Source organism: Phyllostomus hastatus, unplaced genomic scaffold, assembly GCF_019186645.2.
Source record: "Phyllostomus hastatus isolate PE091 unplaced genomic scaffold, TTU_PhHast_1.1 phas_scaffold_501, whole genome shotgun sequence".
NCBI lineage: Eukaryota > Metazoa > Chordata > Mammalia > Chiroptera > Phyllostomidae > Phyllostomus > Phyllostomus hastatus.
In genome coordinates this window covers 61487783-61515397 of record NW_025334033.1, presented here as the reverse complement: position 1 = coordinate 61515397, position 27615 = coordinate 61487783, and the positions used below count along the sequence as shown (strand labels likewise).

Genomic DNA, 27615 nt, shown 5'->3' with positions numbered 1-27615 from the left:
GAGTATGTGTTCGAAAGAGAACCAGAGAACAGCATTTATGGAGACGGAAGAATTGTGTGGACAAAAGTTGACAATACTTCCCCAAACCCGGGATCCTGTTTCTGGCCCTTATCGGTGCTCAGAACCCGGGGCCTGCCACTCTGCAAATCTCATCACCATCGAAGCTTCGAGGTCTTTACATCATACACAGCAGAACTAGTGAGGGCAGAGATGGTGAGAGATGCTGCTAGTCACTACTCAGCTGTCACCGGCCACTGAGCAAATGGCTAATTCATACGCTGCCACAGTGCTGAAAACTCAGGCGACTATCCAGGTGTGTTTCTACAAGATGCCAAGTACCTGTGCATTTCCAAATTATTAGATGTCACTTTCAAGGCTCGCAAAACATCTGGGTGTTTGAGTTTTCAGTCTCACACAGACATGGCTTATATATCATTTCTCTACATTTTTATTCCACCTTTATTACTGTTTCACCAATATCGCACAGGAAAGCAGTTTCACAAAGTAACGGTAGAGCGCACCTGTAAAAGCGGAGCGCAATTTCTGGTTGATCGGAGTAAAAGTGGTTGCTCCCGATGCACGCGATGGCTTCCATGTGCGTGTTGTCCTGTTTCAGAACTTCCTTGTAGCACTCGGCGGCAGAGGCGATGTCGTTCATTTCCTAGTTTCCACCGAGACAGGACAGCAATGCTTTATTAATGGTGCCAGGGTATTCTTTTCATTCCGACTGATTTACACTCTTTCACTCAATAAATATTCACTGAGAGCCTACCATGTGCCAGACTCTGTCCCAGGCCCTGGGGACATAATGTGGACAGAAGAAGATAAAGTCCCTATCCTCCAGGAGGCTCCACCTGGCAGGGAAGACACACCAAGGAACACAGGGGACATGACAAGGATGAGAGAGGGGTGCAGAGAGAGACACACAGAGCCGGATACGGAGACAGGGCGGGTGCTACCCCAGCAGGGCTCCCAAGCAGGTGCCAGGTGAGGGGGCCTGACAGAGGGGAGGGACTGAGACCCGTGCACAACTGGAAAAGCAACACCTGGGCAGAGGGGACAGCGGCTGTAAGAGCCTCAGGCGGGAATGCTTGCCACGTGGAAGAACCACACCAAAGCAGGTGAGGCTGCAGAGGGGGAGTGGCACGGAAGGAGAGCAGAGAGGCAGCCAGGAGCTTTGGTAGCCATGGTAGAAACCTCAAGTTTCCTTCTAAATTGAGGAAAAGCCATCAGAGTTAGGAGCAGAAGAGTAACATGATTGTCTTTACGTTTTTAGAGAGGAACTTGCTGGCTACACACAGGACACACCAAAGTGGGGAAGAATGGTAGCAAGGATAACAGGAGTCTCCCTGACGATCGCAAATAAGTGTATTTCATGTTGTTAATAATATTCACAGCTCTCAAGTCCACCTTCAAGGCCAGGCCAGGCTCCACACCCCTCGTGGAAACGTCCTGAACGCCCTTGCGTCACACAGCTCTCTGCTGCTTCCCAGCTGACGGGGCACCTGCTATGCGAGCCACTCGCTTGTTCTTACCACATAAGGACTCATGTCTTTTGTTTGATCTTAATCATAACACATTTTAATAAACCCAAGACTCCAATGATTGTAAGAATCACCACACAATGCTTTTTTATCCCATGGAATTGTTTCAACCCCCATGGATTTCAGTTTGGGTTTTTTTTTTTTTTAAGGACTTTATTTTTTTTAGAGAAGTGTTAGGTTCGTAGTAGAATTGAGGGATCATTATAAAGATAAGTGCATTTCGTTGTTTGATATCAAAAATTATATCCATTAATATTAGCACCAATCTCATCGATGTTAGTATTATGAACAGAGTTTTGACCTTGTGGACTCCTTGAAAGGGGTCTCGGGACCCCCAGGAACCTCTGGTCGACACTTTGAGAAACGCTGATATTAGAACGGTATTTGGGGCCTTTCTCCCCACTCCCCCTCACTCATTCTCAGGAGGCACACAGAGCGTGAATGTCTCAGCCCCTTTGGGTCTCTCTGGCAGCCAGCTGGCCCGCACAGCACCCACGTTCTCCACCCTGCCGTGTGGCACAGGCTCTCCCAGGTGCGGAGGGTGTGCTGGGTGCACAGTCAGGTCAGACACGGCAGCTTCGTCCATTGAACTCAGAGGCAGGACACTGTTAAGTCCTCTGGGTCCCAGACCTAAAGCCACCTGCCCCAGTTCTGCCTTTCTCAGTAACAAAGCGAATAGTTCACCCTCTGTTTGTCTGCATATTGTATCGATCTCTCAACTGTTTCTCAACTTGGAATGTTACTTATTAGTCCCATAAAACCCCAACAAAACATTCACAGGTTGATCCAAACCCATGCTTTATATCTGATGTTCTTACTCGAAGTCCTGCCAGGATCTAGCTCCTTAAGAGAAGTAACCAAAATTTTCTTCAAAACACAGAAGCATCTGGTGCACTTGTTACACAGATGCCTGCATCCCCCGTTTCGTAGGGAGAGAATGGGCTTCACCTCTCAGACATCCCCAAAGTCATTTTTGTGCCCAGTCAAGTTCACGGACCACAGGCATAATATTTCCTACAGTGGTGCTTCCAATTTGGAGCACTTTTTAACAAAGAACAATTCAGATGAAGACCTGCATTGTGAACGAATAAACAAAATGCCTCACGAAAAATTCGAACCACAACTGAACAGATTTAGCAAGGGTGAGTCATTTTAAACGAGTTTCTGTACGAAACAACCGATGGGCAATAATAGGCAGCGTGACGCGTTCGTTTTTAAACAGGAAAGATTTAAAGGACACCAGGCCAACACGAAAGTGACACATAAAAAGAAAATAACATAAAGGAAAAGAGGAAAGTATTATGTGCACACAAAAAGTCTCCAGAGGCACATGCAGTCGGAACACACTTCACTGATGAGCCCTCGAGCCGCAGTCTCGCGAAGGGAAAAGGGCAGCGCTGGGCACCTCTGCGCGGTCAGCTCTGCCCTGAGGGCAGCTGCCCGTAGCCTCAAGGGGAGACACCGAGCCCGACTGTTTCAGGTCCGTGTTTAGTCCCGATCACCCCACGTGTGCATGACATTGTCCCCACAGGCAGGACGCTTTCCTCTCCGCTTCTCTCCTCCTGTGAGCACCACCAAGGCAAATTCGACGTTTCTCACCAAGCCCTCCCCTGGACGCTTACAAAAAGGTAGGTTCCTCCAACTCCCGGCCAGAACAGAGCCGGGAAAGGAAGAAGGTGGCGGATCCCAGGATCTGCTCGGGGCCCCGGCCGGTCCCAGCCCTGGCAACAGTGACCACAGCAGAGGCTGGGAAGGAATGCTGACCGGCAACCACATGCTAAAGATGTCGGCGTTCCCCAGGTCTCTCGGCCGGCACTCCCGGCCCGAGAAAAGGCCGGCAGAGGGACTGCGGTGTGCAGAGGGCAGAGCAGGAGGGCCCCACGGCTCTGACTGCACCGGGATGACTGCCACTGCGCATGAATGCTGCTGGTTTCACAGTCTATTTTATCATCCTTCCTTTCTGAGCTTCTTGGTCGAAATTCTGTTCACGTTCAATGTGGAGTCACTCAAAGATACAGAGGGACTGACGTAGTAGTTTTACTGAATGATCAAACACTTCTACTTACATGTTTATTATAATTACGTTCCAAAAGGGGAAACAATCTTCATGATAGAACGTTGGTATGACTGCATGCATACACTAAAATCTCTTACTCCGTTGGTAAATTAGGGGCCGACAGCCACAGTTTTATAAGTCGTTCTCCTCGCTAGGGCCCCGCAAGACTATGGGCCGACTTAAGAAGCACATAACCTCAGTTTCACATCAGCTTTTTAAATACCTTGAACCTCACCTCATGGATCCTGGCAATTCCGCAAAGGAGGGTTACTTCTCCTGGGAACTTATCTAATCCTTGTTTGTAAAGGTTTAAAGCAGTCACAGGTTGGTCCAATGAAATGTAAACCTAAAACCAAGACACACTTCAGTAGAAATACTGGTTCTTAAAACAATCCAGTATTTGTTATGACGAGTTTATAATTGCTTAGTAATGAACTATCTCCTAGGTATTACAGTAAAACATTGTGTAGGATCAATTTCCAACAATGACATTACAGTTTCATTTCCACGTGTTGTGGAAATAACGCTTTCATTCATTTATTCCTTCAACACATCCTTGTTGTGGGCTCACTGCTGCCACAGAGCCTGAGCATTAACGAGACAAGGACCAAGGGAAAACATTTTTGGGAGGGAACAGACATGAGGGTGTCTGCAGGTCGGGACAAACAACCGAGGAGAAGACTGGAGAAGAAGACTCAGGAGAAAGGAGGTGTGGCCTGAGAAGGAGCAGCGCGGGAGGGCGTGGTTTCGGAAAGGGCCCTCGGACTGGGAGGGGAAACGGGCGTGTGAGGCCAGGGTCAGGGCATAAGCGAGTGGGCAGTTGGTGGCGTCCACCCATACCGTGAGCCATCAGCACGTGAGCACGGACAACCCCCACACTGAAGAGGAATCTCTCAAACAGAGAATTACTATGTTATGTGGAGAAACATAAGATTGTGACATTTTTTTTCTTCGTGATGGCAGACCCTCTGTTTTTTCCCAGGCAGCGAGTCCGTGCTGTGAAGGCCCAGACACCCAAGCAACTGTTTCCCGAGTTACCGCCACAGCAGGGAGTGCAGAGGGATAAGTAGGAGCAAACACTGTTCAAATTTTACCTTCTACGTTTCTAAGCTGCTTTTTAAAATACAATACATAAGTTAATATGCTAAGTCATATAAAATAATTATTATTTTAAAATTAACCATCCAAAATTTTAAGAAAGAGCACTGTTCCTACAATCTGCCGATCTCTATTATGCAACAATCACCCCTTCATATATTGAAGAAAATGAGTGAACTTTACCTCTATACACTCCATAATGTGTTTAAACAAATTAATTTATGAAAAAAAAACAGGTTAAACCATGTACTTAGCAACACTTAAAACTAAGAGTACATTTTTAAGCCACGTGGCAAGAGATTATCAAACACTGTGACCTGAATTTTAATTTCAAGCTGTCAGAAAAGGATGAGGCGACTGGGATTCTTAGAAACCTTTTTAAGAACTTAAGTTTAAGATATAATGTATAGCAGATTTAGATACCGGATAATTTCAAACACTTTTGAAAACCACTGTACACACACTAAGATTAGCACACTGAATTTTATAGCACAGCTTTCACTTTGTTCCTTTCAGTATGCTAATTTTTAATACCCTTTTAGGGAGAAGTAGCACTTCCTTTTATATCTCATCTTCTTTTCAACTGCTTTCCCACACTTTTTAATTGAAAAAATTCTTAACAGATACAGCGGACGATGTCATAACCACCACTTCATCAAATATTTCTTTTGAAGTAGCCTTGGTGGGGGTCAAGAAGCAACTTGGTCCTGATGCTGAAAATCCTAGGTTGTGGCTGTGGGGGCCCTAAGGGGCAGTGAAGTAGGATCTAGAATCACCACATCCTGGGACTGAATGCTGGCTCCTAAGAGCCAAGTGACCCTGAAATCTTACTTAACCTCCTTACCGTTTCCCTAAGAGTACAAGGAAACATCAAACCCCACCTTGTGGGGTTGCTAGAGGGCAGGGATGTCAAACTCATTTTCACTGGGGGCCACACATCAGCCTTGAGGTTGCCTTCAAAGGGCCGAATGTAACTTTAGGACTGTATACATGTAACTGCTCCTTAACAGTTAAGGGAGAGCTCAGTGCTACTGCCAGGTAGAAACAAGGGCAGGACAAAACAAGGGGAAGGGCCGGATTCAGCCCGTGGGCCTTGTGTTTGCCACCTGTGCCATGGGGGCTAAACTGCACATGGAACAGACCTGATACCATACTTTACACTGAGCAGGTGGTCCACAGAGGGGAAATATTGTTTTTGTTGTTATGGCAGAGCAGAGAAATAAAGGACCTGCATGAGCGGCGGAAGACAGAGTGTCGGAGGAAACGCCCCGTCTCCACCCAGCAGTCTCTGTGGGGCCCGGTACCCAGGGGAACACGAAGCCCCTGGGATTTTCTTCAGCTCCAACGCTTAATCTTTCAAAGAGGTTTTCTTATTTTTCATAGCTATCAGTTTCTCCTCAGTTACTCTTCTTATAGTCTCACATTTTCCCTTGCTAAAACGAAAAATAAGTTAAGTCTAAACACATTAACTTGCCAAAATATTCCTGAAGAAACTGGCAACGCTCCCCACGCACGGAAACAGTTGTTCTGAGAAGACAGGTTTCACTTAGACTAAGAATACTTACTTTTGCCAAGTAGAGAAATGTATCAATCATTTCCTGCTGTTTCAGGGCTGATTTAAACTGTTTTTCTGCTTCACGATACATTCCTAACCTAAGAATAGGCATTTAAAAAATCAGGCATTCATCTTAAAAAGAAATACTATATAGCATTTATTCCTACCCTGAGGATATGAATAGAGACAAATTACATCTATAAGAGTAAGCATGTAATAAAGGAGGTCAAGTCCTACACGCATATTAACATGCAGTTTATACAGTTTGGCAAAAAGTTGCCCATTTCCCATAGTCACTGTCTTGCCCTTGAATGCCGCGTAAAGAGTCTGTTGGCAGTCTAGTCACCGCAGGACTAAAAGCTGCTGGTGAGCCAGGTCGCACAGGTTTATGATCAGCAGGACACGTGGCAAGTGACCTGAATAAATGCTCAGAGTCTCTGTTTTCCTGGAAGAGCTAAAGGATGGCTTTTCTTGGAAAACATCTTTTGCTCTGAGACAAAATCTCATTTTTAAAGCCATTCTTACACAATTTCAGTGTAAGCAGTGATTGCCACTTGAGTATAGAGCTATACCATTTCATTATTCTAGAAACATTTTCTTTCCCTTTTATGATGTCTGACACTGATTGCCCTCATCCACAAAAGAGAGACTTGTTCCATGCCTAACTACAACCATCCTGGTGTCCCTGCCCAGCTCTTCTGCCCAGGGAACACTTTGTTACCCCTAAACCAATCACTAAAGCACACTTTGGCCTGTCCTTCACAGGTCTGTTGGGCTTTCTAAGAACTAATCATCCCCAGCGTCTAAGAGCTACTTATGCACTTTAATATTGCTTTCTTTTTAAAGATTTTATTTATTTATTTTTTAGAGAGGAGAAGGGAAGGAGAAAGAGAAGGAGAGAAACACCAGTGTGCAGTTGCCTCTCACGCTCCCCCCATTCGGGATCTGGCCTGCAACTCAGGCATGTGCCCTGACTGGGAATCGAACCAGTGATCCTTTGCTTCGCAGCCCATGCTCAATCCACTGAGCCACACCAGCCAGGCTAATATTGCTTTTATTTTGTGAAATAAAGTCAGGACAATACACAGTATGTTCCACGTGCTACTTTCATTTAAAGGCTTGAAAACATAGCTTTGATCTTCTTCCCTAACCTAAGCCTCAAGCGCTGGTGTGGCTGTCTCCCAACAGCTGTTGAAAGACATAGGCTTACAGGGGGTAAAAGTGACCCCCCAAAACCTGTCCTAAAATGAGAGGATGTGTGATATGGCAGAAGTCCCCACCTCTTCAAAGGTGTCACAACTTTTACAAAGAGTATTTCTAAAACATGATCAAAGAACTCTAAAAGTTCTAGAAAACAACATATTTATATAACAACTTCAATTAAACATGCAAGCCTAAAACACATGCCTGAAGCTCATCACTGATTTCCATGGACACCTCATATTCCACAAGCGAATGTATATTTTTATCTAACAACTTGTCTCTTTCCCCAAATGATTTAAAAGGGATTACAACAAAAAGACACATAGGACAAGAATATAAAAACAGAAATTGATTTTTTAAAAAACAATGGAGATAGAAAGATAAACAAATTTTTTTTAAAAAGCCATCAGAGCTATTGAGCTGCCCAGAACCCAAAGAATGAGAAGAGAGGATGGGTCACATGTCTTTTATTACTGCATCCTCAAAAGATAATTTCTTCCAGTGCTATCAGAAAGGGATTTACCACATGGGTTCTCGCGCAAAGGAAATTGAGTGGGCCATGTTTGAAGAAAGTATAATGAAAACATCCGTCAAGTCCAGGAACACAGAGTCAGAGTGCAGAGATAATCCCTACCAACTGCCAACTTCTTCTCTGCAATTTAATTCCCTAAACACCATGAAGCACCAACTGCATACACATTTCCTGATGGCGAGGAGATACAGAAATGAAGATAACAACCATGTCCTGAAGGCACCAATAAAGACGGAAAGAAAGCAGGCTCACAAATAAATGTGGTATTTTGACCGTGAGAAAAAAAAGTGCTGTGAGAGCACGGAGGAGGGGTGAACCAATACAGCTTCCAGGAGGAAGTGACAGACAGTATTTTGACGGACGGGGGAGGCCAGGGGGAGGGGACATCTCAGACAGAAGCCTACGGAATAAGCGCACAGGCAGGAAGGCACAGGGCCTGGTGCGGGGGGGGGATGCCGAGCTGTCCCGGCCCCGCTGAAGAGGAGGACACAGCACGGAAGGGGGGAGTGGGAGACACGGGCGAACACGCAGACTGAGACGAGATTGTGGCCGTCACTCCTGAAGTCCAGACCTCATCCCAAAGGTGACGGAAATTTACCAAAGAATCTGACAAGAGCTGTTTGTTCACAACAGTCCTTGCACCGTGCATATAGGAAGGACTGATTGGGGCAAAAATAAATAAATAAAATAGTATTAGAAAATTCAAACAAGAAGCTAATGTAACAGTCAAACAGATGACACTAAGTGCCAGGATGAGGGCAAGGGTTGGAACTGGGCGGTGAGGGAGCAACTGCTGGTGCAGAGGAGGGGCCCGCGGAAGCAGGGAGATGCAGTCGACTTGGGGCTCCGTCGCCTGGCGACCCATCCCTGCACTCTGTGGCTGCTCAGGAAACACTTTACTGAGTGTGTGAGTGGAGGAATAAAAGTGAATAATGCATCCATAATAAAGAGGAGAAGCTATTAAGAAACAGAGGAGAATGGTAATATGACAAAATATGCTCATTAAACGTCATCCTGTGTGGATGGCAGAAGGAACCTGAGTTGTGCTTGTCCTTAATTATTAAAGATTTCTGAAGGTTTTGCTTGAAAGCTCACAATTTCAAGCTTCTTTTTGAAAATTATATTCATAAGAGTTTAATGTTATAATGGTCTAAAATTACCTTTTAGTAGAAAACACTTCCTCAATCTAACAGTAAAGAAAAAATAGAGTTCAATGTGAATATATCTAATTAAAAAGTAGTTCTTAATTTCAACAGTAAAAGGAAGAGCATTCCTTTGGTTTCATTTATTTCCTTTTCCTCAGAGTATTTGCCTGAAAACTGGAGTTTATAAATATTGAAGGGTACTCACAGTAACTGGTCTACCTTGTTTTTGAATAATAGAAGACATTCATCTTTATAAAATATAATTTTTCCATTTGTCTCTACTTTTCAAATGCTCCCAGTGCATTTCAATATCAGACAAGTTTCAGATCTTATTTACTAGTTGCTGTATAATGTTTATGAACTCAGTTAGAACCCTTCTGATCTCTCAATTAATCAGCTTAAAATGTGCTTAAATTGTAAAAATGAAAGAATAGTCAGACCCTAGACAGACACTATGGAATTGTGCAAATAGTAAGAGAACAAGCAGCAAAACGCTGAGCTCGCATTCTTGTTCTGCCACAGGCTTATCAGCCACGTGGATTTGAGCAAACCCCTTCACCTTTCTGAGGCTCAGTTTCCCTCTTCTGGACAAGGGTTAATGGTAGCAGCTCCCTCCACGGTGCTGTGAGATTCGGTGAGATAACCATAAAGCACTCTACAGATGTGAGGCAACAGGGCAAACACGAGAGCCGAGCTGCCTGTGCAGCGGGAATCGGGACGGGACCGCAGTCGCAGGCCTGTTACCAACAGGTTCCTGACGCAGAGCACAGCCGTTCTCCGGCCTCAGCCTCCTCGTCGGTAAAGGGAGGTTGGGCTGATGGCCTCCAAGTTCCCCCTTCCCAGCTCTGCATTGCTATTATTCTAAAGGTGTCGGTTCTTTGTGCCATCGTGGGATGGCTCAGGAAATGCTTTCTCAAGGGAGCCAAAGAGTTTTTCATTTCTTCATTGAGAAAAATCTACCCTTCACCCCCTCAAAAATGACCAGGTTTGAAACTCTCCAATACATTGCCACTCCGAAGCCCTTCACAGACAACCCAGGTTTTACCTGTAGTAGCATTTGCCGATCTGCACTTTCCACCACCAGTCCTTGTACTGCGAGTGCTCCGTGGAAAGGGCAGCCAGATCCAGAGCCTTGGAAAACAAGTCGTCTTAGGTTAGGATTTCCTACTCGAACAATAAACAGAAACAGCAAATAATGCAATAAACCATATAATTAGCATCAATCAAAACATGCTTTGGAAATCAGAGAGCAGCTCGAGCCGCCCATGTTTCCAGATGGCCCCGCCGATTCTCCCCGCATAATCCGTTCCAGACTGGAGGGCTGGCAGCAGAGGAGACGTAAACCCTGATTACAGGCGAGCCGAGGTACAACATACTCGAATGCAATTTCAATACACCACGCACAGAACTGACATTTGAAAACCTGTAAGTTTTTTCCCTCTCCCCACCAGTGATCGGCTGTCGGATGATTCAGAACGCCTCCAGACTCAGCGGCAGTCCGGCCTTTGGGGTGTTAGCCTGGCCTAGTCACAGGCCCCGCTGTAACCGGAGATGTGGAGAAACAGAAAAAGACCACGGAAGCAGGTAGACAGAGGTTTGGGGAACAGGATCACGAAGGAGCTGGGTACTCGGGTAACTGCCGTCCTCAAAAACCTTCATTCCGTTATGCTGACGTCACCTGGCATTCCAGTAACTCTAAGGGCCAGACTTTCCTTGGCTGCAGACTGAAAAAAATCCCCTTGATTGCTTTCATATTTCACGTGTGTTTATCCCATCTCTCTCATGCCTTCTAGTTTATTCGTTCTCGTGTTTATTCAAGGTCCAACAAGAAATGACTACACAGGAATTAGAATTGCATACGGAGGAAGTGGAAGCCATTTGGACAAGAGAAAAACAAAGCAACCTTGATACAAATTGGAAGCTCATAGGAATCTGATGTAAAGATTCAGTGAATGAAAGCTCACGTAAAGATTTGGTGAATAAAAATTCAAGTTATTAGGTAAAAGAGAATTCCGATTTTAAAATAATACTATTTTTTCTCTCAAGGTTGAAAAACTTTAGACAGTGTTAGTGCAATCATGACAACCAACAATTTAGTTAAAGTAACTCTTAGATGTTCAGTTCTGATTATCTCAGAATGTATCCCATATTATTGTGCATTTCTTAATATTAACTTTTAAAATTGAAATAAATGCCAGAAACATTCCTTGGATCTCCTCCTGCAAAACTAGTAATGTTTCTTTGTGTTCCCCATCTTCTCTTGCTCTATGGGAGACTTCCAAATATGCAAACGATTTAAAAAATGGGGTCGCCGTGCTGGGGTTCTAACAGACTAGAGAAACCAACATCTCTACTTAAAGGCTGTGAAAATTTGAAAACAAGACACACACAACTATCATATGCTCAGAAATTTGGTGGCCGCCCAGGGCAACCAGTATGAAAGCACCTCTGATTTCTTCAGCATGTTAAAAACCACAATTCTTATTTTTATTTTTTAGCTCAGTTTTCAAAACATATAAAACGTATAAAAAATGCATGCTTTCTGTTCATTATCTAAATGCTTGTTCCACTCACAAAATAACATTTGTGGGGAAATCTGAAGTGACAGTTTAATGGGACAATCCGATCCACCTGAGAGTCACGACTGTCAAGCCCTGGCCAATGGGAAACGAGCATGGGACTCGGTCCCACTCGGTGCCTCCTGGACACAGCACTCCAAGCACTCAACAAGCACTTGTTCAAAGAATAACCCCACCAGACAGCAAACCAATAAACAGACCCGCGAATGAGAAGGAAAAGAGAGGAACCAACGGTTTGCGCTATTTACTAAATAAAAGCAAAACAAATTGCTTAACTGTAAGTTCTGTAAGACGGTGTACATGTATTGGAGGTACGCAGAAAAAAGAACAAGCAGGATATGATTATAAGCATTTTATTTTCTCACTGGCCCTCCCTTGTAGCTAAATTTATAAATGAAAACTTGCTATGACGTTATTACTGAAAATCGTGGGTGGGGGTTGAAGTAAAATTAGACTTAATCTCCATCAGTGCCATCAGCTGGAACTTTTTTGCTCACAGCTGTAATCCGAGCTGCTGGCACAATGCACGCATTCCACAAATGTCTGTAGAATTAATATGTCTTAATCTCCAATACTATCGTTTTCATTTTTAGGTAACACCTCATAGTCTCAGTCATAAACATACATCTTTTAGGTACAATTCTATTTGAAATACTAAATGGTATACTTGGCTTAGCATTATAAAATAAACACTTTTCTTGTTTCTGCCTAGCTTTTATGATTATGACTTTTAATGGCTGCATAAAATTCACTGCTCAATTTATTATAACTTCCTAAACTCATCTTCTGTCATTGAACTTTTAGGTTGTTTCTCAGATTTTTTGCTACAACAATTAACACTATAATGAACATCTTTGCGAAGACGGTGCTTTACTTTTTCATGAAATTTCTTGAGAAGTGAAGCTACAGAAGAAAATGACTATCTTTATAGCTACCTGCTATATATTATCATAGTGTTTTCTAAATTATTATACCATCTAAGATATCATCTACAATATATAACAATATACCCCATTTTCCCCCAGCAATTTTTTAAATTTCATAAATGTAAAATCACAAGTCCAAAATTTCTTTAATTTACATTTTTGTTGTTAGTGAGAGAGTACTAACAAATGGACACAGGCTCTTTTATAGCTAACAAACACCAGTGTTTTTAAATCACGCCTGATGCATGTATTTCACCTGTCTGCTGTCATTTCACTTGCGGTTTTATTCCCATTCACTGTCCAGAGATTCCGCTGGATCAGCAGGTCATTTTCTTTTGTGAGTGCCTTGTGAATCCAGCCAAAGTTGTGAAATACTCTGTTGTTGGCTAGTTTACACTTTTTTATTTCTTCATTGACCAAATCTCTAAAAGAAGTCCTTAAACTAATTTTCTAAACAGTGTTTTTTAATAAAGCATCAGATTCTATTTCAAAAAGAGTCAAAAATTGTGCTCAACGTTGCTTGTTTCCAGTGCATTGTCTCTTTCTCTGTTCCCAAGAATAAAACTCGAACATTTATAAATGGAGACTCCAGTTCTCAACGGCATTTTGTATCCCCACCTTTTACTAAGATAAACTTGAGAGTCATTTTTGTTGTGCCTTTTCTCTTATTTCATTGATTCCTTTCATTGAACCAGGAGACACACCCCTCCTGTTTGTTAGTTTGTTATGCAGAGCCCTGGCATTCAAGTCTACATTCTGATGTGAGAAGGCCCCGTCTGAATCGTTGGTTTTCATACTATATTTTAAGCAGCAGTCCCCAATCATGGTTGAAAACTTGTACTGCCTGTGGAGATTTTATTACCAACACATTTACCAGACTGGGATTCTGATTAAAGAAGTCTAGCATAGATCCAGAAATCCATTCTTTTCAAATTCCCCAGGCAGTCCTAGCTGGTGTGGCTCAGTGGATTAAGCGCCAGCTGGTGAACCAAAGGGTCGCAGGTTCAATTCTCAGTCTAGGATACAAGCCTGGGTTGCAGGCCAGGTCCCCAGTAGGGGGCTTTGCAAAAGGCAACTACACATTGGATGTTTCTCTCCCTCTCTCTCTCTCCCTTTCCCCTCTTTAAAAATAAATTGAAAAAATATTTTTAAATAAAAATAAAATAAAATAAAATTCCCCAGGTAATTCAGAAACAGCCTGATTTAGGAACCAGCCAATAGTCTAGGATTTGAGGGGCAGGAGCTCAAGGGAAGAGGAAAGGGTGGGGCAGGTGGTGGGAGCAGGGTCAAGGAGGAGGCCCGCTGGGTGCGTTATTAGCCTGCTACTTCTGCTTCAGTTCAAGCAGCTCCACTTCTGTCTGCTTACGTATTAGGGTCTGGGTAAGATCTCATTTTTTTAAAAAAGGTTTTCTGCTTAAATGAAAAATTTAAATGTCATTGCTCCACTAAGATCAAATTTTTAAAAATCAGTGCAAATAAAGAACTGAGTATTATAGAAGCATTCTATAATACTTACATAATACGTGAAGGTTAAAGTCTGCTATTAGACTATAAACTCAGTTATGGCAGAGGATACATCCTTGTTTTCCACCTAGTTCATGTTCCTCAACATTATGTAAATGCGGAGGTGGAGAACGACACCCTCAACATGAATATATTAATAAAGACATCATCACCGTGGCTGACCTACAAACAGCATTTGACCTGTGTGCTCTCTAAACGCATTGCCTACCACCTCCCTGCTCACAGACCTCACTCCGGCCACACTGGCCTCATCACCATTCCGTAAACAGCCCAGTGATGCTTCCATGCAGGACCTTTGCCGTTAAGGTTCTCGCCAACCTGTATGACCTTCCTACATGAAACTATAGGGCTCATCCCCCTTCGCTCCAGCCTTTGTTTCAGTGTCTTCTCCACGTGGACTTGGCTGACTACCTCCCACGCCATCCAAAATAGCATCTCCCTCCCTCCATGTCCTTATCTACTCTTACCTGCTTTCCTGCTTTTTTCTTTTCCAATTGTTTATGGTCCTATGACATTTTATATATTTTTAAATTGTCTAATTGTCTCCATTCCTTGCCAAATCAGAACTATAATCCCCCAAAGAGCAGGGATTTTTGTCTGCTGGCTTCATTCTGTAATCTCAGGCCTAGAGCAGTGCCTGGCACACGGTAGTGGCTCAAAATACACTGGCCGAAAGAACAAATGCCCCTTCAATAAATGCAGCAATCTTCAGAAAGTCGAGATACAGCTTTATGGTACTCTAGTAGTTATAGACACATTTACTCATTTATGAAAAGAAATGGTGTTTGGTGTTTTCTTTTTCATGTCAGTGTGACGATGTGACTTTATCTATCACACTGAAAGCCTCGGACCAGACTTCACTTTACACCAAGTGACAATGGCATGCACTGACTTTTATTTCCAGAATTGTGCCTGGGTTTTCAGCTGCCCCAAATCTAGTTGCCTCTCGTCCCTCCCGACCACAGCCACTAGCATACCCCCACACAGAACTCCCGTACTCCATCCACCGGGGCCGGGCTCTCCCCTGCACTTTCATGCCACATCTTTGCACACACGCTGTGGCATCTCCCCTTGGAGGGCCTTTCACAATGTCACACGCAAAATGCCTTCAAGGGAATTACTCGGCCTCTTTACTAACTGACTTCCTTCTTCAATTATCCTATTTCTGTCAGGAAAACCATTCTTCTTACGGCTTCTTTAGGCGGCAGATCTGACCTGTGTCTTCCCTTTGCCTTCCACATCAAATCTGCTATCATGTGCTGAGACTTATTTCATTAACACGTCTCTTGGGCACTTCCATTTTTGGGGATATGGCCCATGTCTTTCTCACTCCACATCCTGACCATGGTTCTACCCTTTCTTTACATTTACTTTCCTTCCTTTCCAAAATATCCCATTTATTGTAAGGATCATTACTAAAATTACCCCTTCTGAGATTCTCCCTTTGCCACTTGGTAACAGTTTCACAGTTTGGCAATTACCTCTTTTTTTCATTATGTCAAATGCCATTCCCTCTGCTAGATTGCATGGTTTGCAGATGCAGAAAAATACCATTTTTTTTAGTTTTCCTTGTACAGAGCACAGTGGTTGACATGTATTCTTTCATTCAATATTTTTTGAGCCCGACAGCGTGCCAGGAGCTGTTCTAGGCCCTGAGATTATAGAGTGAAGCCAGCAGAAAACAAAATTGAGGAAAATAATTTTATGTTCCTGAATACTTACTATATGAATATAAAGCTGCTTTCTTTCTTCTTTTCCTTTTTTTTTTTAGAGAGAGAGAGGAAGGGAAGGAGAAAGGGAGGGAGAGAACACCAATGTGTGGTTGCCTCTCACACGCCCCCTACTGGGGACCTGGCCCGCAACCCAGGCATGTGCCCTGACTGGGAATCAAACTGGCAACGCTTTGGATCGCAGCCCACGCTCAATCCACCGAGCTACACCAGCCAGGGCTGCTTTCCTGAACTAATAGGAAAATACTATCATTAGACACTGCAGAATCAACTACATTCAATTTAACAAAATTTGTGAGCTTACTGTTCATTTGCATATTAACATGCAAAAATGAAACAAATGGAGAAGTCATATGCATATAACCTTCAGACTCTCTAGGAAGAGGCTACCAAGATGAGTGGTCATTGTTAAAGCTAGGTGATGGGTGATACAGGCTCATTTTACTATTCTCTCTAATTTTATATGAAATTTTCTTTCTTTCTTTGGAGGGTTGTTTGATTTTTATTTTTTTCTTTTGGTTGCACACATGTTTGAAATTTCCTATCATAAAATGTTAATAGGAAAGAGGGGTTGCACTATTAAGAAGCCAGAAATAGATGTATCGGTAAACCTATTTTAATACACGATTCGAATTAAAAAAAAACATATCAACAATGCTGACTATAGGAAATAAACTTTAACACAAGCATATTATGTAGTATTCTCAATGATCTGTATTTGTCCTTTAATGAAGATCTATGCACTCTGTAGGTTAAGCACAGTTCTTACCACTTCTATGTTTACACAAATTTTACTGAAATTGACCATGGATTTGAAAGTATTAGTAATTCTCCAATCTTTAATAATTCCATCTGTTCATAAGGTAAGAAAGGAAAGAAACAGAACATTTCAGAATCTAAATCCCCGAAGTCAGAAAATTTTAAATAAAAGAAAATAGCACAAATTCAAAACTTACAGTCTTAACATCATTTTCATGATGAAAGATATACTCAAACAAAGCCTACAAAGGAAAAACAACAAAAATACATTAGATTTTATTTTAACAAAAACACGTCATTATTATATCAAAACTCAAAGGCAGTTGTGACAACAGCTAGATTGAACCTAAATAAGAAGGTATTCTAACATGCAGGGGATTTATAAATAATGGGTCTCTCTGTCATTTGTCATAATCATCCATTTTAAAATATGGTATTTACAGCTCATTCCTGTTTTTACAGAATACAAACTGGAAAACAAGTAACTTTTTTTCATATTATACAAACTATCTTAATACAAAGAGACAAAGGAAAAACTGACTTTAGGATTGCCATAAAATAGATTCAACCAATTTTTTACATACTTTACATACATTATACAGTGACTGTGATATTAAAATGACACACTTTCTACATAGCAAAACCTAGCCATTCCTTCTGAAACAAAGTCGAGTTTAAGTATAAAGTGCGGTGCCTTTTGCTTATTATTTGGATGATTCTAATGAGCAACAAGGGCTGAGAACCAATATTTTAATCCTTCACCCAACTCATCTGGATAAATCAGCATTGACTGGATTATGGGTTGGTAGTACTGTTTGCCCATAATCACGTTATTTACACATGTAAAGAGGCTAGCGCCCCTGAAGATGTCAAGGTTATCATTAACAGAGAGGACTTGAGAACAACTTAGAAAGAAGAGAGAGTGCAGCTGGAGCTACGACGGCCATGAAAAAGCTGTGACGGCCCCTCCGACAGTGCCAGCGAGCCTCCGCAGAGCCCTACGCAATGAGCCAGCCCTAGAAGCGAGTCCCGCGGAGTCCAGGCCGGTTGGGGGCCAAAGACAGAAAGACCTGGCGTCACTTCCACCACACCCTGAAAAGGTGTACAACCCCGTTCAGTCTAAATCTAGTCACGGAGGTCTGTCCTGGAAGCACCGTAATTTAACTGGGAAAACGCCTCCATTGACTGCGCCCCTTGCTTAGAGAACAGCACCTGCACCAACCAGCCATCCAGCCACCTCAAGTGAACGGCCCAGAAAGGTCAGGGACCAGGTATTCCACACGGGTTGCTTTTAACGCTCCACTCTCACAGAGGAAAGAGAAATGAGAAAAGCTCTACGATTCTGCTGGCCGAAGTGGACTGGACTGCTCTCGAGTCAGAAATCAAGAAAACACCATCAGCATTACTATATCCGATTCCCTTCCTACCTACCAGCATTTCTCTTCCTGATTTGAACTGGAAGTCTGCATGGTTTGTGTTCATGGTGGTTTTTCCTAGAGTGTTTGTTATTTTGTAAATATGTTAAATGCCATTAGAACTGACATTAGAAATGAGTTCAGGGCTCTCGTGCACAGACTCACAGAGATGACAGTTAAAATGCTGAGCCAGGCTTAAACCAGTTCCCAGAAGATAAGAGCCCCGAGATCTGAATTATTCCACACTCACCGCCAAGTTTTTTTATACTGGAAAGGTCACTGATATCTCTCTCCCTCCCTCTCTCTCTCTCTCTCTCTCACACACACACACACATACTCTTTAATTTAAAGGAGCATTTAATCTTTGAGTAGTTCGAATTACTAAGGTAGTTGGCTTGTCACTGTCTGGTTTGAGTAATCCTTCTTGAGATGCCTGATTAATTACTTATTAAAAGGAGCACGTGCTTTTTACCTTCTTTTTGACATCCCTAAAATCCTCAAAGGTAGAAAATTATTTTTCTGAGAAAAGACCAAGCAGAAAAAGAAAAAAAATACACACATACACAGATGACCACCTAAGCTTTACTCTCTGAAGGTGATGCTGCTTTCTGCTTTCCCTGCTGTAAATCACTGTTCTTTATAAGAAAAAAGAGAATTCCCTATAATAATGGTACACTGGATATACTGTATTTCTGATTGACTTTCCTTAACTCCAGCCTAGAGGGATTTTACATGTTACAGTAATCAAACATATCCATTGCAATCAAAACATGGCCTTTCCTTCACAAATCCTTACCCATTTCCTACAACGTTATTACAATAACACTTCTAACATTACTTCATAACATGAAATAACTTTAAGTACATACCTTTGCCAATTTAGGTTTCTGGGCATATTTTGTTAAATTCAGTCTAGATAAATTTATGAAAGGTCCATCAGGACTTGTAAGCATGGACGCCTATGGAGAAAAGTGATGATATAAGAAATAGAAAACTTTCTCTTGAAACCAAATTAAAACGTGTGCATAAGAATTGTAAAGGCCACATAAGGAGAAAGGATCACCTTTGAAAATCTTCCATCTGCTCCTGCATTACAACAACAGTGAGCAAGAACGGAACCTAACGCACGCGGTGATGGGGCTACGGGGGCTACGGGGCTACGGCAGGGCTGGCGGAAGTTACCGTTCCCAGCCGCACGAATCTCCCGGACGAGCTGGTCACCGGGCGGGCAGTGTAGGCGGCTCTGGGCGTCCTGATGGCCTGCTCCATAGTGCCCGGCCTCCCGCCTTGCGTGCTGGGTCTCAGGAAACCTGTGATGGGTCTTCCAGCTTGAGTGAGCGGCCTGCGAGGGTGGCCAATTGTGGAAACACAGAGAAGACGGATAGAGAAAGATTCTCAAGCAACCCGGTCGCTATTTAGTGGCGGAGGGTGTGAAACAGAAGCACATACCTGACGGCCGGACTAGGCGCTCCTGTCTGAGCAGTCCCAGGGAGTTTCAAAGATGTTCCGGGGCCTAGGAGGTGAGACGGAAAATTCAATTTACAGAGTATTTATTAAATTGTTAACAACTGTCAGCTAACGAATTTTCAGAAATGTGCTGGCCTGCTGAAAAAGACATTAACAACAGGAAATATATTTTAGGGAAATGTGTTTGAGGCTAATATTCATTGCACACCTATCATGTTACTTATGTCATCATATTTAATCTTCACACTAAGTCTTTCAGGTAGGAAGTATTAGCCCATTTAGCAAAAGGCTTAGGCCAGCGATTTTCAACCACTGTGCCATGAGAATTTTTAAAACACGCAATACTGTACCTATTTAGTCAGGGGCACTGGCCTTTCCTCCCTTAGATCCTCAAAAATAAAAAATTGACAACAGCCAACACAACAATAGCTGTCCAGTGTGATACCTATTTTGTGTCAGATTGGCAAAAAATGTATTTTTGGTGCGCCCCAGAATTTTAGCAATGAGATCACATGTGCCACGAGATGAAGAAGGCTGAAAATTGCTGACTTAGAGAGGAATCCATAGGCCGACCGTTAGGAGAGCTGGGACTCCAACCCGAGACTGGCAGGCTCCGAGGCGCCACAGCGGCAAATGATGGTTTTATAGGCATAGTTTATTTTTCATACAAATTTCTCCCCATAAAAGATCATTTACCATCATAACTAGAATTTAGGTATTTTAAGTCAAAAAGGGCAAAATGATGGGGGGGGAACATTTTAACACAAAACATATGTTTTTCTTGATTTCCATATGAAGCTTTAGAATAGCCATTACCTTCCAAAAATACAGATGATGACTGATTGTCATAACTGATACATTACCAGCAAGACTACCATGTGTCATGGCAACCATCCAATGCCACTGGTACCCGCTCACCGGAAAGCTGGGGCCTGGGCTTCCGTGACAACCCTGACAGGCAGTCACAGCCCAGCATGTCACCCTACCACGTCACACCCTGCATCAGTGCAAACTGGCTTCCGTTATTTAAACAAAGTGAGGTTTTCGGAAGATCATTTTTAAAAATCCTCTTGGAACACTTGTTAATTGGATGTTTCCTGTGTTTAGACTCCAAAATAAACAATCTTCTGATATATTAGGTAAGCAGGTCACATAGCGTGCATCTTCATAACATATTTGTAAATGAATAACATATCCGTTATTGAAAATTGTTATACATCCATCTCACACCTTAACTTTAAAACAATATAATTGAATTGTGGAAGGGAAGCCTTTGTACTATAAGGCGGAGTAGAGACCATTTACTTGAGGTAGTGTTTTCTTATGTACATAATGTCCTCCTCCTAAGGGCACTTCACGTCCTTAACTGGAAAACCAGCACTCACGTGGAACCTGAGCAATAGCGTTTTCATCCAGGATCATCTCTGCAATTCCTTCCCGACCGACGTCAATTTCATCAACATACACCATTTCCGTGAGTGCTCGCGCTTTCAAAATCCAGGCTGCCTAAGAAGGCATGGATAAAACGAAGTATATATTAAACATCACCAGAGATACTGCAAAGCCCATAGAAGCCAACCATCCTTTATTATTATCTAATTGATTGGTAAGCATGTGCACTGTACTAATTCAAAGGGCTATGTCATGAAACTAATACAAGAAGGAGAGGCCATTATGTATCACGAAACAACCAATGTTATCAATTGCCTGATAAATAAAAGTATGATAATTATCTTGTGGACTTCTGACGTGCCCTTTTGTAAATGAAAGATCTTTAGAGGAAATGTTACTGGAATGATCACTAGAAAACAGATGGACAAAGACACAACCACTGTGCTCTTTCTGCCTTCCTTATCCAGGGCCAAGTCCTTCACGGCGACTTCCCAATAGTTCAGCTCCAACCTGCTTCCCTCTTGTCTGTCTCATGGGGCATTCTCTTTACACTTCTATCATTATGTACTCACCATAGTTGACAAACACTGCAATTATTTGGGCATAAGTTAGCCCTTTCTTCCCCAGAATACAAGCTTTTCTTACCTTATTCACTTCTTAATGTTCCATAACACCTATGTTATATTTTGTGCACAACAGGCATTCCAAAAATAACGAATTAACTAAGTTCAATTTCTATTCCCAGTAACTAATCGACACAATCTTGGTTGCTTTGTAACCTAGCCAGTAGAAAACCTGCTAGAAAGGGGGCAGGAGAGGAAAACATAATTAAGGAATCTAGAAAATATCTTAATAGCCTTGCTTTACCGTGAGAAATTAGATGTAAAGGCATACACAAATAAGTATTTTGTTAAACATGTGAAACTGCTTTATCAGAAACATTTACCTCTCTACACCTCACTACAGAATAGAAGCAGAGAGCAATGAAGCATGGTGTCCTATAGACAACATGGGGAGCAGGCGGGTTTCAAAGCAGCGGCATAGAACTGACTGTATAGTCTAGAGGGCGTAGCAGCAAGGGAAGCTCCGGGCGGGGTCAGAGTTCACCAGACTAGGGATCTGGCTGCGGAGCCTGCTGAACGGATGCCAAGGGACGCAGAGAGGAGCACCTGAGAGCAACCAGAGGCGCATTCAGTGAGCCCGTCCACATCTACTGAGTACCTCCCAACTACAGCAGCGGGCGAGGTTCTGAGAAGGAAACACGGGATTAAACCACAGATCCTAACTTCCCGGAGCACACCACCTACTGGAATACATGACAAAGCAAAGCAGTATGAGTGTGTGTGGTATGGAAAATAGTTCTACATAAATTAGAAAGTAGAGATCGCTTTGTGGGCTGAAGTAATTGGAATGGGAATAAAGACTATCGTCACGATATAGTTAGGTTCCTAAGGTGAAATTCCATTTGTCACATGATTGGGGGTTTTTGGCTTTTACTTTTATGGTTGGGGTTTTATTTAGATTCTTATTAGATAAGTTAGAATAAGATGTTTCAAATGTTACAAGTAAATTTGATACAATTACACGAATGGAATGTGGACTTAAAAAGCTAATTTGTTTGTTAGAAAAAAATCAATTTCATTTGGATCTGCATCTAACTGTGGGGACCACCCAAGGATAGAAACAACCCGATGTTTTCACTCATAAAACACCAGGAAAGTTGCCAGATCTATACAACTATCCTTAGGGGTCAGGGGAAATAATCACTGGCTTAGACTGATGGTTTAATTTAACTTCAAAGATGGAAATAAGCAATCCTGATTTAAGCCCCCACAGTTCACAATGCCCTCAGTTTTTCAGAAGGGCATTCTGTGCTCGGCACCCTCTGGTGGGCGGGAGGAAGGACTGCGGCCTTTTCTGCTGGAACAGCGAAGCAGGAAGCGGGCTTCGCCGGTTCAGCTGGATTGTTCCCACATTTAACTCAGGAGTACCCACTGCTTGCCAGGTCCTGGGAACCGAGATAAGCAGGCCCCAGGCCTAGTTCTAGCGCATGAGAATTTGTGTGTCATGTGGAAACTGTAATCACAAAACTCTGGAGCTGCGGGAGGAGAAAGGCACCCAGCAGCCTGGGCATAGAGGGAAGAGTAGAGAGAGAGCATTTGTAGAGAAGAGCTCCTGCCAAAGTGAACGATGGCAGGGCAGAAGCAGGCGGGTCCGGCAGCTCCAAGAGAGTCGGTGCGGTGGGAGGCTCAGGTCCAGCCGAGGCCGAGGCCGCAGTCAGAGAAGGAGCTGGAGGAGAAGGCAGGAGCAGACAGAGGAGGGACCCCAAATGCCACAGGGAGCAATAGGGATTTTTATCCTGAGGAGGAGGAGCTAACAAAGCTTCAACACAATGATTTGGAGTCTTCGTTGACTTTCTAAAAGCCAAGTTTTTATTGTTATAGTATCATTTATACAGTTGGGTATCAATTATTCATGCACATATTTTTAAATTATTTTCACATCCAGACTTTATTTCAGAGTCCAATCCATCATGCTTCTTGGCATCTGTCTTCCTACTAACCTCTCAAATATTAAGGAGATGCAATTTTTTTGTATTAGGCAAAGCAAACATAGGAAAGTAAATCTGCTATTCCCTCCCTCACCAAATGAACAAATACTGCAGAAACCAAATAAGAACATTCTTTTACATTTTATTCCATAATAAGTCACTTTCTCAAAAAGCTAAAGAGAGCTATCTCTGTTTCAGTTCCTGAAATCCGATTTTTAAGTAGAAATAATGATGTGAATTCTTGATAGTTAAAGCTCTGTAATACAATCCACTTGAACCATTATTAAATTTTAAATTTCATCAGCATTTGAGAATATTAATCTTCCTGACTTTCCTTCTATCCTAACAAAAAATGACCTTGAACAGCACATCCCGTTACTGGATGAAAGATCAGACTGTATTCAAAGAACTGCTCTTGGCAATGTGAGCAATTCCTGAGATTTTAATAAAAAACAGCAGATGGGGCTTTGGCTTTAAAACAATTAAATATTTTATTCTGGAAAAAAGCCAAGTATGCTGTACAGTTCCAAAATCCTCTGTCTGTTCAAATTTGTTTTAAAAAGTTCAAAACTAATCAGTGATTAAAATAAAATGCATAATAAAGCACAAACTGCGATCCCAAACTGCCCCTTGAATCTGAATAAAAATATAAATTAGCACCCTGGTTGGCGTAGCTCAGTGGATTGAGCGCAGGCTGCGAACCAAAGTGTCGCAGGTTCGATTCCCAGTCAGGGTATATGCCTGGGTTGCAGGCCATGACCTCCAGCAACCGCACATTGATGTTTCTCTCTCTCTCTCTCTCTCTCTCTCTCTCCCTCCCTCCCTTCCCTCTCTATAAATAAGTAAATCTTTAAAAATATATATATATATAAATTAGCTTCATCCGATATGTTTAACTTGTTGAAAAATGACAGGGTCATGCAATTTGTGTAAATAATTGGAATACCTATGTAGTGGAAGTACTGTGGAATCCACAGAAATAATAGATGCTCAGGAACATTTTTTAAAGAAAAATCATAGACTTTCCCAATCATCGCATCAATTATTTTCCTTTGTGTCTGTGAAACATGGCCCCATCTCATCCCCGTACTGAGTCCATCGACGGGGCATCATTCTGGAGGCAGGTATCTGCCCGCTACCATCAGGAAAATATTGGCGTGTCCACCTTCTGTAAGGTTAATCCAATTCTAGTCATAAAAATAAACATATGAAAAGGTAAAAGTTATACTGACCGAGGGAAACATGTTCAAGTGTTCTGTTCCTCTTAATACACAATGCAAGGCCAGTAGTTAAAAGCATGTGGGAAATAATTTTGCAAGGTTATTACTAGAATAAAACCCAAAGAACGGTGTCTAACCTGATTTTGACATCATAAGAATCTGTAACATTTGGGACTGCCTAGTCTATGAAAATGAAAACAGGCACAAAAGATTTCATTCATATAGCAAAGCCTCATTTATTTTGAAGTTGTAAAAATGTTCAAAAGAAAAAAAGGCCAAAAGCATAAATACTGAGCTCAAAAGAATCCAGTCAACCTTGTTCCTTTTTATTCTTTTACCCCACTGCCCAGTGAGTAATTAAATCCACATAACAGCAAAGTAACACTAAGTCTTTTATGAAGTCCCTGTGCTAGCTGGAAACTTTCAAAGGCCATTTATGGTTTTAAAACCATAAAAAGAATGCAAATTATTGATGTTTTAATTTAATTCTAATCAAAATATTCCAAAATTACTGAGAACAAAAAGCACATTACTTATTCTATTTATAATTTAGGGTCTTCCTAAATGATGTGTACATACTATGCACAAAATAGTGTTGCACCATCTATCAATTTGGAAATCATGGTTGTAAACATTTCAAAGACACACAGCATACTTTTAAAGAACAGAGTACTACATTTTAACCTATTTATGATGTTTGCTTAAGCCTCCAAAAGAGTACTCTGTACATTGCTTTCTTCTAAAAGGTTTGATGAGTATTCATATGAACCGCAAATAAGGTTCAAATCGCTTATTTACCTAAAAAAAAAAACAACCTTAAAATTCTCTCTCACTTGGCAGGGCAGACACCTGGCAACACTGAAACTCTCTGATTTACAGCTCTTTCCTCCCTTCTTGTTTTCAGAAGTTTCACTGGCCAGGTATTCCCCTAATCAGACCTGCTTCCTCCCTCACTCGCTGTCCTATCCAGTTATCAGGCCTCTCTGACCACCTCTGGCCCAGTAGAGTTGGTAGACCCAGCTGCCTAGCCAGTGCCCCTTCCTTTCTTCGTCACTTGCGACAGGAACCTCTGTCCAAGATCAAGTCCTTCTGAAGCAGAGTCAGACCACTGTGTACCAAGACACGTCCTGTCCTTCGCAGTCTTTTCAGACACCCGCGGCCCTGCCAACTTCTTGCTCCCTTTGTAAGCCCCGGCTTCCCTGGCTTCCTTCACTTTCCCCACCCGTCCGGTCAGCACTGGTTATTTCTAGTGAAGCTCCAAGGCTCCATGAACAGACTGTCTGAGTTCTACAAGGCTCCCCGTCCACAGACACAAAAGTATTAGAAATTTAATATTTACATAGGAAGGTACAGAATGGCTGATAGATGTGGCTAATTTTGTAACACTACAGGCAGATACGCAGCAAATTTTCTACTCTAGAGCAAGCAATAGTAATTACGTATTCTCTAAACTAATGGTTGCGGCTACACCTTTACCTGAGATACGGGCAATTCTGGATCTGGTTCCTGGGAAGCATTAAGAAGGCAGTAAACATTTTTAAGAAATACAGTTTCTAAAACAAAAAGTCTTAGTGACTCACCAAGTATTTGTAGGTGAACTCAAATTCACTCAATAAAAACCAAAATAATAACTTTAATTTTTCTCTGCATGTGCTCTCAGGAGTTCTATAAAACTAATACACTCTGAAGAGTACTAAATTTTCTATGATGGGAAAATTCTAATTAACCTCATTTAGAGCACAGAGAACCTGTCTTAACTGCTCGTTTAATGGAGACGCAGTATGCGACCCCCACCCCCCCCCCCCCCACCAAATTAAAACACTCTGACAACTGCACCAAGGAAATATTTCTTTATGTTCAAAATAAGTTGATGGTGGTTAAAACATTCAGACTTCAACCATTTAGGGAGGAGAAGGAAAATATGCATACTATAAAATGACTAAAGATAGGAAATGAATTCTGACTGTGATGTGCTCTGAGAAATTTTTATAAATAGACTGTGTGAGATATATATATATATTTGTGCCAGGTGCTGATAACTCAGGAGGTTTTTTTCTGTCCAAATTAAGTATTATGAAAATCCATTGGTTAAAAAATCAGACTAACAACAAATTTATTTATAAAACATCTACACTTCCATGTCTACAGTCAGCAGCCTCTGCTGAATACCCGAGCGTGTTTTATTGAGGAATCTACTTAGAAACAGAAAGAGGAAAGAAAAAAAAAATCTTTGCTTGCCTTGCTTTCTGCAGCTCTAAAATCCAAAAAGAACACCCTACATTATGTGTGCAAGCAATGTGTAAACCATCTGGTCCCCGAGCGAGGATAAGCAGTTTCTTTAGCATGGAGCACGGTAGGAACACGAGAGAGAAAGGCTACACTAGGCTAGGCAGTGCAAGCCGTAGAGGGTGGGCTTTAGAGAGTATTTAAAGTCAGCTGAACCTGCCCTGGCTGGCATAGCTCAGTGGACTGAGCACCGGCTGCGAACCAAAGCATCGCAGGTTCGATTCCCAGTCAAGGTACATGCCTGGGTTGTAGGCCACGGCCCCCAGCAACCACACATTGATGGATATCTGTCTCTCTGTCTCTCTCTCTCTCTCTCTCCCTCCCTTCCCTCTCTAAAAATAAATAAATAAAATCTTATTTAATAAAATAAAGTCAGCTGAACCTAACACAAAACAGCAACTAAGAATACATAGCAACTGAAGGTTTTCGATTCCCCTGTGTATAAGAAAGATCTAGGAAAAGTACAGATGTCCCAAGGTCCACACTTAGAGAAATGCACTGATATGGAAAACGAGACACCGGAAGTAACCCCTTCTATTTTCTCTTCTGTGTATCTGTACACATGTCTGTATGGCCCATTATCTCATTTGAGTCTCATAACAACCATCCGAGAGAGGCAGGTTAAGTGTTACC

At 42.2% G+C, this 27615-nt stretch overlaps 1 protein-coding gene across 3 annotated transcripts in view; it reads right to left on the bottom strand.

The window, feature by feature from the left end:
• Positions 1-27615, bottom strand: part of TTC8 (tetratricopeptide repeat domain 8) — a 45462-nt gene that overhangs the window by 9711 nt on the left and 8136 nt on the right. For 2 of the 3 annotated variants that reach the window (XM_045823551.1, XM_045823553.1), the window contains 10 exons: positions 26173-26202; positions 20919-21039; positions 19516-19579; positions 19249-19408; positions 18936-19025; positions 16849-16893; positions 10179-10264; positions 6264-6351; positions 3836-3946; positions 522-661 (listed from right to left, as the gene is read on the bottom strand). In XM_045823551.1, the coding sequence (XP_045679507.1) occupies positions 522-661; positions 3836-3946; positions 6264-6351; positions 10179-10264; positions 16849-16893; positions 18936-19025; positions 19249-19408; positions 19516-19579; positions 20919-21039; positions 26173-26202 (935 nt within the window). The remainder of the gene's footprint in view (positions 1-521; positions 662-3835; positions 3947-6263; positions 6352-10178; positions 10265-16848; positions 16894-18935; positions 19026-19248; positions 19409-19515; positions 19580-20918; positions 21040-26172; positions 26203-27615) is intronic. The other variant, XM_045823552.1, reaches the window with a different exon arrangement.